This window comes from Loxodonta africana, chromosome 16, assembly GCF_030014295.1.
Source record: "Loxodonta africana isolate mLoxAfr1 chromosome 16, mLoxAfr1.hap2, whole genome shotgun sequence".
Classification (NCBI taxonomy): domain Eukaryota; kingdom Metazoa; phylum Chordata; class Mammalia; order Proboscidea; family Elephantidae; genus Loxodonta; species Loxodonta africana.
This window is the reverse complement of record NC_087357.1, coordinates 15,969,033-15,982,654: the sequence shown is the minus strand read 5'-3', so window position 1 is coordinate 15,982,654 and position 13,622 is coordinate 15,969,033. Positions and strand designations below refer to the sequence as shown.

At 45.3% G+C, this 13,622-nt stretch overlaps 1 protein-coding gene across 1 annotated transcript; it reads right to left on the bottom strand.

Moving 5' to 3' along the window:
* Positions 1 to 1,351: 1,351 nt before the first annotated feature.
* On the bottom strand, positions 1,352 to 11,193 carry PRDX3 (peroxiredoxin 3). Its single transcript, XM_003409098.4, has 7 exons — positions 11,091 to 11,193; positions 9,947 to 10,082; positions 6,676 to 6,817; positions 5,706 to 5,841; positions 4,770 to 4,873; positions 2,519 to 2,684; positions 1,352 to 2,160 (listed from the first exon to the last, which is right to left on the bottom strand). The coding sequence occupies exons 1-7, from the start codon at positions 11,124 to 11,126 to the stop codon at positions 2,110 to 2,112; spliced, it is 771 nt and encodes a 256-aa protein (XP_003409146.1). The 5' UTR covers positions 11,127 to 11,193; the 3' UTR covers positions 1,352 to 2,109.
* Between the last annotated feature and the right edge of the window lie 2,429 nt (positions 11,194 to 13,622).

The following is a 13,622-nucleotide window of genomic DNA, read 5'->3' as shown; positions in this document are numbered from 1 at the left end:
TCAGACAGAATCCAGAGCTGTTAACTTGCCCATCGGGTTCTCCTGGCCCCACTACCATTCTCTCCTTCCCCCTTCCAGCCACGTGGGCCTCTCTGCAATTCCTCATCCATCCCAAACCAGCTCTTGCCTCAAGGCCATTGCACTAGCCCTCTGCCTGGAACCCTTACCCCCTCACATTTCAGGTTGTGCCATGTGTGATCAACAAAACCTTGAAATAGGTACAATTATCTTTCTCAATTTACAGATGAAAAAATTGACCTGGAGAGATTGACTTCCCTGACAATCCCATCTAGAACTTCTCTGCTCTAGCTGCTTGGTCTTTATTTTCCTTCCAAACATTCTAGGTATTTTTTTTTTAATTGTAATTTAGATGAAGGTTTACAGAGCAAATTTGTTTCTCATTAAATGAGTAATACATATATTGTTTTGTGACATTGGTTGCCAGCCCCACGATGTGTCAACATTCTCCTCTTCTGGACCCTGTGTTCCCCATGACGAGCTTTCCTGTGCCCTCCTGCCTTCTTGTCCTTACCCCTGGACTGGTGTACCCATTTAGTCATTTTACGGGCCTGTCTAATCTTTGGCTGAGGGGTGAACCTCAAGAGTGACTTCAGTACTGAATTAAAACGGAACCATACTTTTGGGGTTTCATCAGTCTGTCAGACCAATAAGTCTAGTCTTCGTGAGTTAGAGTTTTGTTCTACATTTATCTTCAGCTCTGCCCGGGGCCCCCTGTTGTGATCTCTGTCAGAGCAGTCGGTGGTGGTAGCCAGGCAGCTTCTAGTGCTGTGGACTCGGGCTGGTGGCAGCCGTGGTAGTCGTGGTCCGTTGATTCTTTGGACTAATCTTTCGTGTCTTTGGTTTTCTTCATTCCTTCTTACTCCAGATGGGGTGAGATCAGTGGAGCATCTTAGATGGCCTTTCACAAACTTTTAAAACTCCAGATGCTATTCACCAAAGTAGAATGTAGAACATTTTCTTTATAAACTCTGTTATGCTAATTGACCTAGATGTCCCCTGAGACCATGGTCCCCAGACCACCATTCTAGATATTTTTATTGTTTATTGTGTTTTCCCCTCTAGAACATCAGTGCTTGAAGATGGGAGTTGTCTTTTTGGTTTACTTTTGTGCCTCCTCAATACTGCTTTGGGCATGGTACACCAGGATTTATTGAAATAACGAATGTTTCCATGTCTGCCTTGCCTCCTAAACTGAGTTCCTTGAGTGTACAGCCAACATTTTATTCACCTTTGTGGCCCCCAAGTTAAATGCTCAATTGTTGACGCAACCAGAGAAGGAAAAATACAGCCCCACAACATAAGCTGAAATAACTGTGTAAAAAATGCCAAATATTTTAAAATGTTTATTTTTTATTATATATTTTAAATTGAGCAGTTCCAGAAAGAAAATAATTACAATGATTTCAAAATGCAATCCCTGGACTCAATAAATATCATTTATAATCACACCCAATCATTATCTAGAAATGTATGTAGACACTAAGTCACCCAACGAATAAAATAAGTACAAGAATGATGTAAACACGATCGCAGGGATGGGGGTCATGCATGGTCAGTTAAATCAGTTTGCCACTGTAAGTGTTTTCTTCAAAACATGATTCACATTTGTTTCAATCACACATATGTCCATTGCAAGAGTTAAATTAGATCGCTGATGCTAACAACTTAAAAAACCAATGATCTTTGTTACCGTAAAAGAAAATTCAGTTTACTACAAAGAAATTCAAGAAGACAATTTCAGGACCTTGATCAGAAGCTTTGAGTATTTGCTGTGCTACTGTGGTGTACTTAAGCATTCAAGTAAGGTTAAGAAAGTGTTTCTTTTTCCCATTGAAAATATGACCAAGAAGGAGGTGAAATAAGACATTCTAACCAGCCATCAAGATGTTACAAGTAACATTAGCAGCTAGCCAAGCTTAAAAAGCCTTAGACAATGTTACAAAAACACTGAGTACTATTTATGAATACAAGCATAATTTTCTATTTTTGCCTTCTATAAGCAATCGTCTTTGAAATGCTAACACTGGGCTCCAACCTGTGGTTCTTCTCTGGCATAAAAGGCTATACAGGTGTACATGGGATGACCTATTAATGTACTTTCTCAAAGTATTCTTTGGAAGCAGTAGGGCTTGGCTTGATCTGAAAACAGAAAAAAACATTAAATTGGGTTACTGTTGACTTTATGGTAATAGTCTCAAAAGTAAATTGCAAACTCCCAATTTTTAACTTAAAGTTCTTCAACTTTTCAAAGACTGGGTCTGTTTCCTTTAAAATACGTGGATAAAAGTCCTATTAACATTTTCTGGAATCATCTTAACAGCCTGCCTGGTCCCTGGTTCCCACACCCAGCAACTTCACCCATTCCCACACCATCTACACCCTTGCCCCAAGGGTGGGCTTTAGGTGGGCTCCTTTTGTGGATGTTCCAAGCTAGTAGCGTTTGAGGCAGGGAGGACCTGGAACCCTCAAGCCCACTGCTTTTAGAAAAGAAACCTACTGTAGGAGAGTCAGGTGTCCAGTTTGCCGGGCAGACTTCTCCATGGGTCTCCACAAACTGGAATGCCTTCACCAAGCGGAGGGTCTCTTCCACACTTCGGCCCACTGGGAGGTCATTGACACTCAAGTGCTTGATGATGCCATTGGGGTCAATGATGAAGAGTCCTCTACATCAGAATTTTGCCTCATTAGTACCTCAATGTCACCAGAACTAGGAACGCTCACTTCTACCCTTTTATATCTTTAAGTCTCCTTAATAAACACAGCATTTATTAAGCTCTATCATATGCTTAAAAATGGCATTTTCATGTTGCACACAAAGCTTAGAAGCCCTGGTGGTTAAGTGCTCAGCTGCTAACTGAAAGCTCGGTGGGGATTTTTTTTTTTGGACACAAAGCTTACTGTCTCTTCTTAATGACAAACGCTTCAACAAAGGCAAGACTGGACCAGGACACCAAGGAAAACAAGCAGTAAGATGTGTCACAGTTACAAATAAAAATCATGCCCTGAATGTCACATAAGTATCTACAAGTCACTGAACTAGAGAGCGGAGCCTTCTTCAGTTATTAGTGATCTGGCAAGCATTCTTTGAGCTGTCGTATCAAATCTTTGCAAGAAACCATCGGCAGATAGGAAGTGGCAGAGCTGTACTTTATGTGTATTCAACAAATATTTATTAAATGAGTGCATTCTTGGTGACTGGAGTGAAATCCCATGGGAAATTTTTAAAGAAAGAATGTGTTGGCCTTATGCCTATGCAGAGTAGAACTCTAAAGGAAAAACCAAGTCCACTTTTTTTCCTCACTTAGCAGCCATGTAATGAGATGACCACCTGGTATACCCCAGTGGTCTGTGTTCATCTTTTGCTCAAGTGTTGGTGTTGCCGTGATGTATGCAAATATGTTTAACCAGAAGGAGGAAGTCCATCTTAAAAGGGTATGGGGATTCCAAGTGTTAGTCACTCAGGGAAAAGGCAAGTTGGAGAACATTCACAAGGTAAAAATGAGCTTCTTCTTCCCTGAGCCTTGGGGATCCAGGTTCACTGGTCCTGGTGCCTGCTCCTGGGGCAAGGACCCAAGCTGGAATCCATCACACAGCAACAGATACAGAGCTAGGTCGGGGCAGGGCCTACGGACTCCAGGAAGAAGCCTTATCTTACGAGCCAGGCTCGGCCTCTCTCCCTTGTCGATCCTGTATGTTGAAACTGGTAGGGAGGTGGCTACAAAATTAGTGAGACCCCGCAAGGAAGGGGATCCCTAGGGGGAAAAAGACCAGCACTCTTTCCCTCTCTCCATGGCCAAGTCTGTCAGCGCTAGGTTTTAGCTTATTAAAGGAAGATGGTAATCTCTCCTTGGAGTCAAAAAGGCCCAAGTTCCAAGCTGCCTGCCAGCACTAAAATTCCAGGTGTAACCCAAGAATAGAGAAGGCCAGAGGTCAGCCACAAAAAAGGGTAGGTGAGCTGGGTTCCAGTCAGTCCCCACAGATCCAGGTGGAGCCTCTCCTCCTCCTTCACTCCTGCTCTCAGTGGTCACTGAATTGCCAGCTCTAAGGCCTAAGTTCTCAGCCCTCCTAGAAAGGTTGTATTTGAATATGGGGCTGCTGAAGACTGAAAGCTTTTCACACTCAATGGAATAAAGGGTTAGCCACAGACTGAATGCAGAAATGACATTCTGGGACGGGTTGTAAGGACAGCTAGGCTAAAAGCTTGTGAGGCCACATCTCATTTAACCCTCGCAACCAACCTGTGAGGTACATTCTCATTTTAGTAACGGGAAACCGGGGCTCAAGGAGGTTGAATAACTTGTCCTGAGTTACACAGCTATTAAGTAGTAGAATATTCAAATAAAATAAATAAATAAAAGCAAACCCAGGTCTGTTTGATGCAGGGCTTGTGTGAGATCTTAACCATTCCAGGATCCCACCCCCTACCCTGTTGCCTCCCCTTCTCCAAACAGTCTGATGGCTTCACAGCAGGAAAATACCCACACCCCCGCCATGGAAGTGGATCGGGGTGGTTAGAGAACAGTGTGACCAACAGACACAGAGATCCTTCCTGAGACAGAGATGCAGAGTGGTGGTCGGACACGCACGTCTTATCCATTTCTGAAAGTCTGGTGACCCTTGCAGGAGGCTTATTCAAAAATCTAGATTTTTTTTTTAACGCTTTGCCAAACTCTGTATAAATCCCCTAGGAACTAGGATGATGTGAAACATTAAAAACAACTTTAAATTCAAAAGTAACAGGATTTTACCTTAGTGCAAGACCAGGGTTTTCTAACAGCACGCCGTAGTCTCGGGAAATTTGTTTAGTTAAATCTGACAAGAGCGGGATGTTCATGTGGCCCAAACCGCCGTTCTAATAAAAATGCAAACATGACTCGTCGTTACACTGTGTGGTTTCACATCCTTGACCGTGTAACAGTATTTGAGACCCACAACAATGACAACAGGTTACAATCCGAACCCTGGGCCAGGCACTGTGCTAAGCTCTTTTTATTGGCTCATTTCAGCCTGGCAACCTTCCAGCAGTAGGTACTATTATCATCTCCATTTTACAAATGAGCAAACTGAGGTACACAAAGGTTAAGTAACTTGTCCCTGGTCACAGCTACAGGGGGACAGAGGCAGGATTTGAACCCAGCTAATGCTACAGACCTTTCTTTTTCCATTTCTTGTAACATCCTTTTAGTTAAAGACTAATTTCTAAAACATAAAAATGGAAGAGTAACACTGAAACCCTTTGAATAATTACATACTGACAATCCAGCAGCATAGCTAGAAAGCTGTCTCCCAAGCAAGTTTTTAGGGAAGAATCCTGACCACGCAGGACAGAGAAATCAGAGAGCCTCAGCTCCATCTCACAGCCCTTGAAGACATGGAATCTGTATTCAGGGCAGAGGGTGGCAACAAACCATGGCTGTTCCCGGCCCTGCCTCATCTGCTCTCTGTGGCTGCTCTGACCGTGGAAAGAACACGTGGAGTGGGGAGGACACGCACAGGCAGTGCGCTCCCGACCTTCTCTGGCCACATAAAGACACAACTTTATCTGAGTGTGTCATGAGTAGTAAGAACCTACAAATAGTCCATTACGGACTAGTCCTGCTTTAACAGATCCTAGGTTGGCCTGCCATGGGATCTTTTCTGTTTTTAAGACCAGACGTGCATAGGCAGGGTGGACAACATCATACCTTCCTCGGAGTATTTATCCAGGCGAGGTGGCTGAAGTGGGAATCCACCGAAACAGCAACGACGTCACAGTTCACGTCGTGAAATTCGTTGGCTTTGTCACTAAAAGCAACAATTTCTGTAGGACACACGAAGGTGCTGGGAAAAGGGCAGAACTTCTCATCAGAGGGTTCAAAACAGTGATTTAAGGTATAAACAGTGAGTAGTCTGAAAAACCAGTTCAGTTCACTTAAGGGTGAAAAATGCAAGATGGCTAGCTGTCCTCACAGGCCCCCCGTCACAGGGACATTCCAGCTTTACTCTGAGAAATACGATTATTTCCTCTTACCTTTTTATTTAAGAAATCTTATCAAAAAACGAGGGAGGGGAAGAGGGCATGTTCTAAGGCTAAACTTTTATTTACATAAATTTAGCTTTATGAAAAAAACTGATTTTATTACTCTTTTCTCATTTTTTCCCCAAGCAAAAAAAGCCCAAACCCACTGCTGTTGTGTTGACTCTGATTCATAGTGACTGTACAGGACAGAGAGCAGAACTGCCCCACAGGGTTTCCAAGGCTGTAAATCCTTACAGAAGCAGATTGCCACATCTTTTTCCCTCAGAGCAGCTGGGGGCTTCGAACTGCTGACTTTTCGGTTAGCAGCCAAATGCTTCAACGGCTGCTCCACCAGGGCTCCTTTATTTTCCCCCACACCTGTGAAAAGTTCTTACAGGCTGGTTTGTGGGAACCACATAAAATATAGCCATATGCAAACCAAATCAGTGAAAGGAATGCCGCTCCACCCCCTAAGTTTATCGCTTGTGAATAAGCTACAAGGCAAGCTGTATCTGACAAGGCCATCAGTGATAAAGAGTCAGAAGAATGCTTCCCTTGACATGAGGGGTCACCAGAGACAGGCTACTTCAGCAGGGAAGCGGGGATCTCTGCTTGCTCTCAGAATAACATTGAAGCATGATACAAATACCACTTACAAATCCAGAGGATAGAAGAAAAGCACCAGGTATTTCCCCTTAAAGTCATCCAGGCTTAGGTCTTTGAACTCTCCATTGACAACAGCTGTGCCCTTAAAATAGGGTGCATGCTGGGTGACAGCAGGAGCAAGGTAGGAGGAACCTGTGAAAACCATGTATGTATACAGATCACCATTTGCTGAATCAAGCACCTATTTGATTTCACTTAAACCACTCATAATACATAATTAGTTGTTGTTAGGTGCCGACTCATAGCGACCCTATGTACGACAGAATGAAACACTGCCTGGTCCTTCACCATCCTCACAATCACTGCTATATTTGAGCCCACTGCTGCAGCCAGTGTCAATCCAAATCGTTGAGTCTTCCTCTCTTTTGCTGACCCTCTACTTTACCAAGTGTCATGGATTGAACTGTGTTCCCCCAAAATGTGTGTCAACTTGGGTGGGCCATGATTCCCGGTATTGTGTGATTGTCCACCACTTTGCCATCTGATGTGATTTTCCTGTGTGTTGCAAATTCTACCTCTATGATGTTAATGATTATGTTATGTTATGTTAGCTATGTTATGTTACCGAGCAGGACTCAATCCATAAGATTAAATTGTATCTTAAGTCAATCTCTCTTGAGGTATAAAAGAAAGTGAGCAGAGAGACATGGGGACCTCACACCACCAAGAAATTAGAGCCAGGAGCATGTGTCCTTTGGACCTGGGGTCCCTATGCTGAGAAGCTCCTAGAGCAGGGGAAGACTGATGACAAGGACATTCCCCCACAGCTGACAGAGAGAGAAAGCCTTCCCCTGGAGCTGGCACCCTGAATTCACACCTCTAGCTGCCTAGACTGTGAGAAAATAAATTTCTCTTTGTTAAAGCCAGCCACTTGTGGTATTTCTGTTACAGCAGCACTAGATAACTAAGACACCAAGACACATACAAAGTACATGAGACAAAGCCTTGCCATCCTTGCTTCTAAGGAGCATTCTGGCTGTGCTTCTTCCAAGACAGACAGATTTGAAGAAGAATTGATGCCTCTGAATTATGGTGTTGGTGAAGAATATTGAATATACCAAGGACTGCCAGAAGAATGAACATATCTGTCTTGGAAGAAGTACAGTCAGAATGCTCCTTAGAAGTGAAGATGGCTTTGTCTTATGCACTTTGGACATGCTATCAGGAGGGACCAGTCCTTGGAGAAGGACATCATGTTTGGTAAAGTAGAGGGTCAGTGAAAAAGAGGAAGACCCTCAAGGAGACGGACTGACACAGTGGTTCCAACAATGGGCTCAAACAGCAACGATTCTGAGGATGGTGAGGCACCGGGCAATGTATAGTTCTGTTGTACTTGGGGTTGCTGTGAGTAGGAACTGACCGGAAGGCACCTAACAACAACAACAACATAAATCAATTTAAGGAGCCCTGGTGGTACAAAGGGTAATTGCTTGGCCGCTAACCAAATGGTCTGTGGTTTGAACCCACCCAGCATTTCCATGGGAGAAAAGACCTGGCAATCTGTCCCCATAAAGATTACAGCCTAGGAAACCCTGTGGGGTAGTTCTATTCTCATCTATAGGGTTGCTATGAGTCGGAATCAACTCAGCAGCACACAACAACATAAATCAATTAAAAGGTTCAGCTCAACTGCACATCTTCGATACAGCAATTTTTTCCTTCTATAGTTCTAGAATGTACAAAAATTCAATTCAAAGTACTAAAAAGAGCAAGGCAGAACATAGCAGGGATGGAATTAGGGAATATTGTGGAGATTTGCAACGTCCAGACGGGATGGGGAAATGGCATAAAGGAGGAAGGAACAGGGCACGTTGTAAGCAATGGCCCATGGCACAGTCTGATCAGAGCACAGAGTGTATGTGTATGTAAAGGACACCAGTGGGAGACAAACAAGCAAGAATGGCTAAAGGTCATGCTGTGAAGGTCCTTAAACAGCAAGCTCATGAGTGTGTTCTGAAAAGGAGAGAGGAGGGAGTCACTGGAGACCCAAGATGAGACAGCTGTGTTTCGGAAGGTAAGTCTAGCAAAGAGGGTAGAAGGACCAGGAGGAGGAGAGCCTGACCTTAGGCGGTGATTTCAGTTATCTATGTGAGGGGTATTGAGGGGAGGAGTGTGGCAGAGAAAGATGAAAGAAAGGAATGGATGCAAGAGATATATCAAAACTGGAGAGAACTTGTCTGCCTGGGAACAGGGGACAAAGGGGACCAAGTGCCTGGGCTTCAGTGTGGGGCTGCCCTGAACAGAAGAGGAGAAGCAAACTGTCAGGCAGGGGTTTTAAGCCTGTGCAATCACATCACAACTAGAAATCCTTTAAAGCTCGAGTCGTAAAACTGGGAACCTTTTTAGCACCCACAAACAAAGGCTTTGCTAAAGTACATTCCCTAAATTATTACATTTTAAATACATGCTTTTTCCACGGCAGGACGAATCTAAAGGAGGCATTTTCAAATACTTATCATCTGAGGCTCATCTCAGCAAAGCCCAGACCCTAGAGAATGGAGTGTAAATCTCAAGAAACAGCTATGTTCCTCCCTCAACAAGGCAGAGTCCACTGGAATGGTCTGGTTCCCAAGGGCCACCTGAAGCCAGGGTTGGCTGTGCCTGACCATCTTGAGAGGAGCTGCTCTCAGTTCCCTTCAGCTGCTCACTGTGCCCGGTTATCAGACACCTCTTCACACACGTCAGGCCCAAAGGGCATCTGGGTTTTTCTTCTCAGGCCCCTCAACATGTTGTTGCCATTAGTGACCCCATATGACGGAGCAGAACTGCGCCATAGGGTTTTCTAGGTTGTAATCTTTACAGGAGCAGACTGCCCGGTCTTTTCTCCTGTGGAGCTGCTGGGTAGGTTTGAACTGTCAACCTTTTGGTTAGCATCTGAGAGCTTAATCATTGCGACACTAGGGCTCCCCTTCATATGTGTTGTTGTTGTTAGGTGCCGTCCAGTTGGTTCCGACTCACAGCAACCCAACGTACAACAGCACGAATACTGCCCGATGCCACACCATCCTCTGGCAAACAATAAGGAACCGTGACATAGACAAGTACACTGTGCACATGAGAATCACCCACAGAACTTTTTAAAAAACTCACGTCTTGGTCTTACCCCCAGAGACTGATTTGTCTGGGATGGGACTGGGGCTCTGATATATTTTAAAAGCTCCCCAGGTGAGTGTAATGTGTAGGTGGAGTTTAGAGCCCTTGGTCCAGAGATGATGATTCATTTCCTTGACCTAGATCCAACCAAGTCATGGTAACACTTACCGGTGCTGAAGGAGCATTTTGCTTGATGAGAACCAGACCACAACGTGTTTGTCAAGCACTTTCTTCCAGAAGCAGCAGGTCTAAGGGCTGCAGAGGCAGAAACGCCCCAGGGAATGGCGCTCACCTGTCGGGCAACCTGGAAAAAGAATCACTTTATATGAGGAAATGTTTCTCAGATGGTGGCTTAGTCTCCCTGTTAACATTCTCTTCAACTTCCTTCTCCTTCAAGAGTGCACGGCAGAGAGGAAATATAACAACATAGGGACTTAAGAATCAAAAATTCCATGCTCTCAAAAGCAACACAGGGTTCAAAAACCAGAGGGACTTGGTAGGCCCGGTATATTTATTTAAGCCCTTTACCAGCACTATCTGCTGAGCATGTTCTACCTACCATCTGAGTTTTTCTTAAAAAAGACAAGGCCCTTCCCGCCCCAAACACAAGCAAACAAGTAGAGCAAAGTTCAGCCTTTGGGAAACTTTGGACAGGGCTCAAGGGAAATGTTTGCTCAACTTTAATATTCAGCATGACTCAGGAAGGAGAAAGTGCCTGCGCTCAAACTCATCAGGAGAAAGGGGGCAGGGTGGCAGGAGGGCTTCAGGCTTTGCACCAGAAAAGCAGAGAAACAGAACCTAAGGCAGATCTGGGGGCTGGAGGACAGCAGCCAGGCCGACCTGCGGGGTGGAGGATAACAGTGCCTTTTGCTACTCTAGCACTTTGCCCGTTTGCACCCATTTATTTGGATGATCGCAGCAACCCCATAATGCAGACATCATTCTTTCCATTTTACAGATGAAGTAAACTGAGGTTGAGAAAGGTGAAGTCACTTGTCCAAGGTCACAGTTAGCTACAGAACTGGGACCACGAGCTAGGACGCCTAGCTAGAGAGGGGACTGGGGAACTGCGAAGCCGACCAAGGAAAGACTGGGGAACACAGGGCGAGGAGGGCATGGGGTGCGGGCGCAGCGCGGCTCTGCGCAGGCGCAGGAAGCCTTCCCCAGGAGGCCTCCGGGTCCGTTACCCGCTGACCCCTGCAAGAATGGCGAACGTCCCGCAGGTCGCAGGAGAGCGGGGCCCCGTCTGGAATGCACGTCCCCAGAACCATCGCGGTGTCTCCGCGCTTGTCCCCAGCAGGCAGCCACTCACCAAGGCCCGGATTAACCTTCCCGCGGTAGCCGCCATCTTCAGCGCGCGCTGGAGGCGCCGGTAAGGCCGAGAAGGAAAGGGGGCGGGGCCTGCGGAGACGGGCGGGGCTTGTTGGGGGCGTGGTCTCCGCGGGAGCGGGAGCGGGTCCCGGGACGCCGGAACCCCAGACTTCCCGCCTTTGGGGGATCCTCCTGCCTGGTCCCTCGGCTCCATACCGAGGGGGGAAATTCCCGTTATGGCTTCTGAAGAGTTGAACGCTTGGGAAAGCTACACTTTGTCTTCTTATTTGTCGCCCTGACCTAACAAGGAATAATCCAGGTGGGGAAGTAGATATTGCCGTATTTGCTACTGAATTTTTTTTGTTAACCTTGTGTGGGTTAGAAGTCCCCGGGTGGCACAAGCAGTCTGCAGTTTGTGTTAGACCACTAACCGGAGTAGTAGTGGTTGGAACCCTACTAGCAGCACCACAGAAGAAAGGCCTGGCGATCTGCTTTCATAAAGATTACAGCCAAGAAAACTATGCAGCAGTTCTACAGTGTGACACGTGGGGTTACCATGAGTCGGAATCAGTGGGTTTGGCTTGGTGTGGATTAGTGTTTCTGCCACTGCATTGGACACATCTATTGCAAAAGACCTCTTTAAAGTGTTAAGAAGCAAAGATGCCACTTTGAGGACTAAGGTGTGCGTGACCCAAGCCATGGTATTTTCAATTGCCTCATATGCATGTGAAAGCTGGATAAGGAATAAGGAAGACTGAAGAAAAACTGATGCATTTGAACTGCGGTGTTGGTGAAGAATATTGAATATACCATGGACTGCCAGAAGAACAAACAAATCTGTCTTTGGAGAAGTACAGCCGGAACGCTTCTTGGAAGTGAGGATGGCAAGACTTTGTCTCACATACTTTGGACATGTTATCAGGAGGGACCAGTCCCTGGAGAAGAATACCATGATTAGTAAAGTAGACGGTCAACGAAAAAGAGGAAGACCCTCGACGAGATGGATTGACACGGTGGCTGGAACAGTGAACTCAAGCATAACAACGATTGTAAGCGTGGCGCAGGACCAGGTGGTGTTTCTGTTGTGTGTAGCGTTCCTATGAGTTGGAACCAACTCAACAGCACTTAACAACAACAACAACAGTGTTTCTACCATTTGTGTGAAAGGACTCCTTACCTATTTAGGCCTCTGGTAGAGCCCTTGGCTTCTTCATTAAATTAAATAAATTATTAATGCAATTTCAGTCAGTTAATAAATAAAGTGATTGGTGTTGAGCATGGTACTTTGAAGCAAGCTCATCAAACGTATATAAAAACCACATGATAGCCTTACAATTGGTAAGTGTGACAAATTGCAATCTCTAAGTTGGTATTTTCCAAACACCAGTCATCCCATTACCAATCTACACAGTGTCTGAAGTCTGCATACTACCTGCATATTATTTATGATCTCCTTTAAATTGATTCAGTTTATAAAACTTAATTCTCTGGCCCAGTTTTCTCACTCGTCAAATGGGAACAATATTAATACCTCGCCTACAGAGGTGCTGTGAGCAATAAGTGAGCAGGCACATAGTGTTTGTTATATTAGAGAAAAGGCCATCCTCACAATCATTGCTATGTTTAAGCCCATTGCTGCAGCCACTGTCAGTCCACCTTGCTGAGGGTCTTCCTGTGGTTAAGTAGCTCACCTCAAGTCACACAGGGATTCGTTGACTCAGGGACCATAGAAGCAACAGCTCTCCAGTGTTCCTACAGGTCTCCTGATCCCTGCCACTTATCTTAGAATAAAAAAGCTATCCTAGAATCTCAGACCCAGAAAGAATTTCATAAGGGAACCTTCCAATGGCGGATTTAGAGTGGCAAAGTGAGTGTCCACTAGCTAATCTCAGACTGCAGTCCATAGTTTCCCCCAAGAGAACAAAATCTTCTGTTGGTTCATCCCAAGAAAAGATAATAATAAAGGTTGTTTTATATATATATATATATATTTTTTAACATACGATTGCAGTTTTAAAAAGCATACAAATGAAGAGATGTCTGGGAGGGTTCTCAATGTGAGGCCTCCGTGTTCCAAAAAGGGATACACTACCCATCCGTGGGCCCCTGGGTGGCGCAAACGGTTTGTGCTTGTCTATTAGCCTAAAGGCTGATGGTTCGAACCCACCCAGTGGTACCACGGAGGAAAGACCTGGTGATTTGCTGTCATAAAGATTACAGCCAAGAAAACCCTTTTGGAGCAGTTCTACTCTGTAACACATGGGGCCACCATGAGCAGTGATCAACTCGATGGCAGCGATTTGGTTGAAATCAACTGAAAGGCAACAGGTTTGTTTGTTTTTCCTACCTCCCGTGTCTTTCACCAACCAGGAAGCCTGCCCATGCTGCTGATGATGATTTGACCAAATGAGTGCTTGGTCTTAATACTAATGAGCGTCTCTTCTGGGAAGTGTTCCCGGACCACCTCTGCCCAGTCCTCCCTGTCTGTCTGGGTTAGAGGACCGTCCAGGTTCCTCCAGTGTGTCATGTGTGG

Coding starts and splice junctions, on each gene's coding strand:
- PRDX3 (XM_003409098.4), bottom strand. CDS start 11,126: ATGGCGGCTACCGCGGGAAGGTTAATCCGGGCCTTG. Junction 4,874..5,705: donor GGATAAATACTCCGAGGAAG/GTATGATGTTGT, acceptor CATTTTTATTAG/AACGGCGGTTTGGGCCACAT. Junction 2,685..4,769: donor AACCCTGGTCTTGCACTAAG/GTAAAATCCTGT, acceptor ATTCTGATGTAG/AGGACTCTTCATCATTGACC.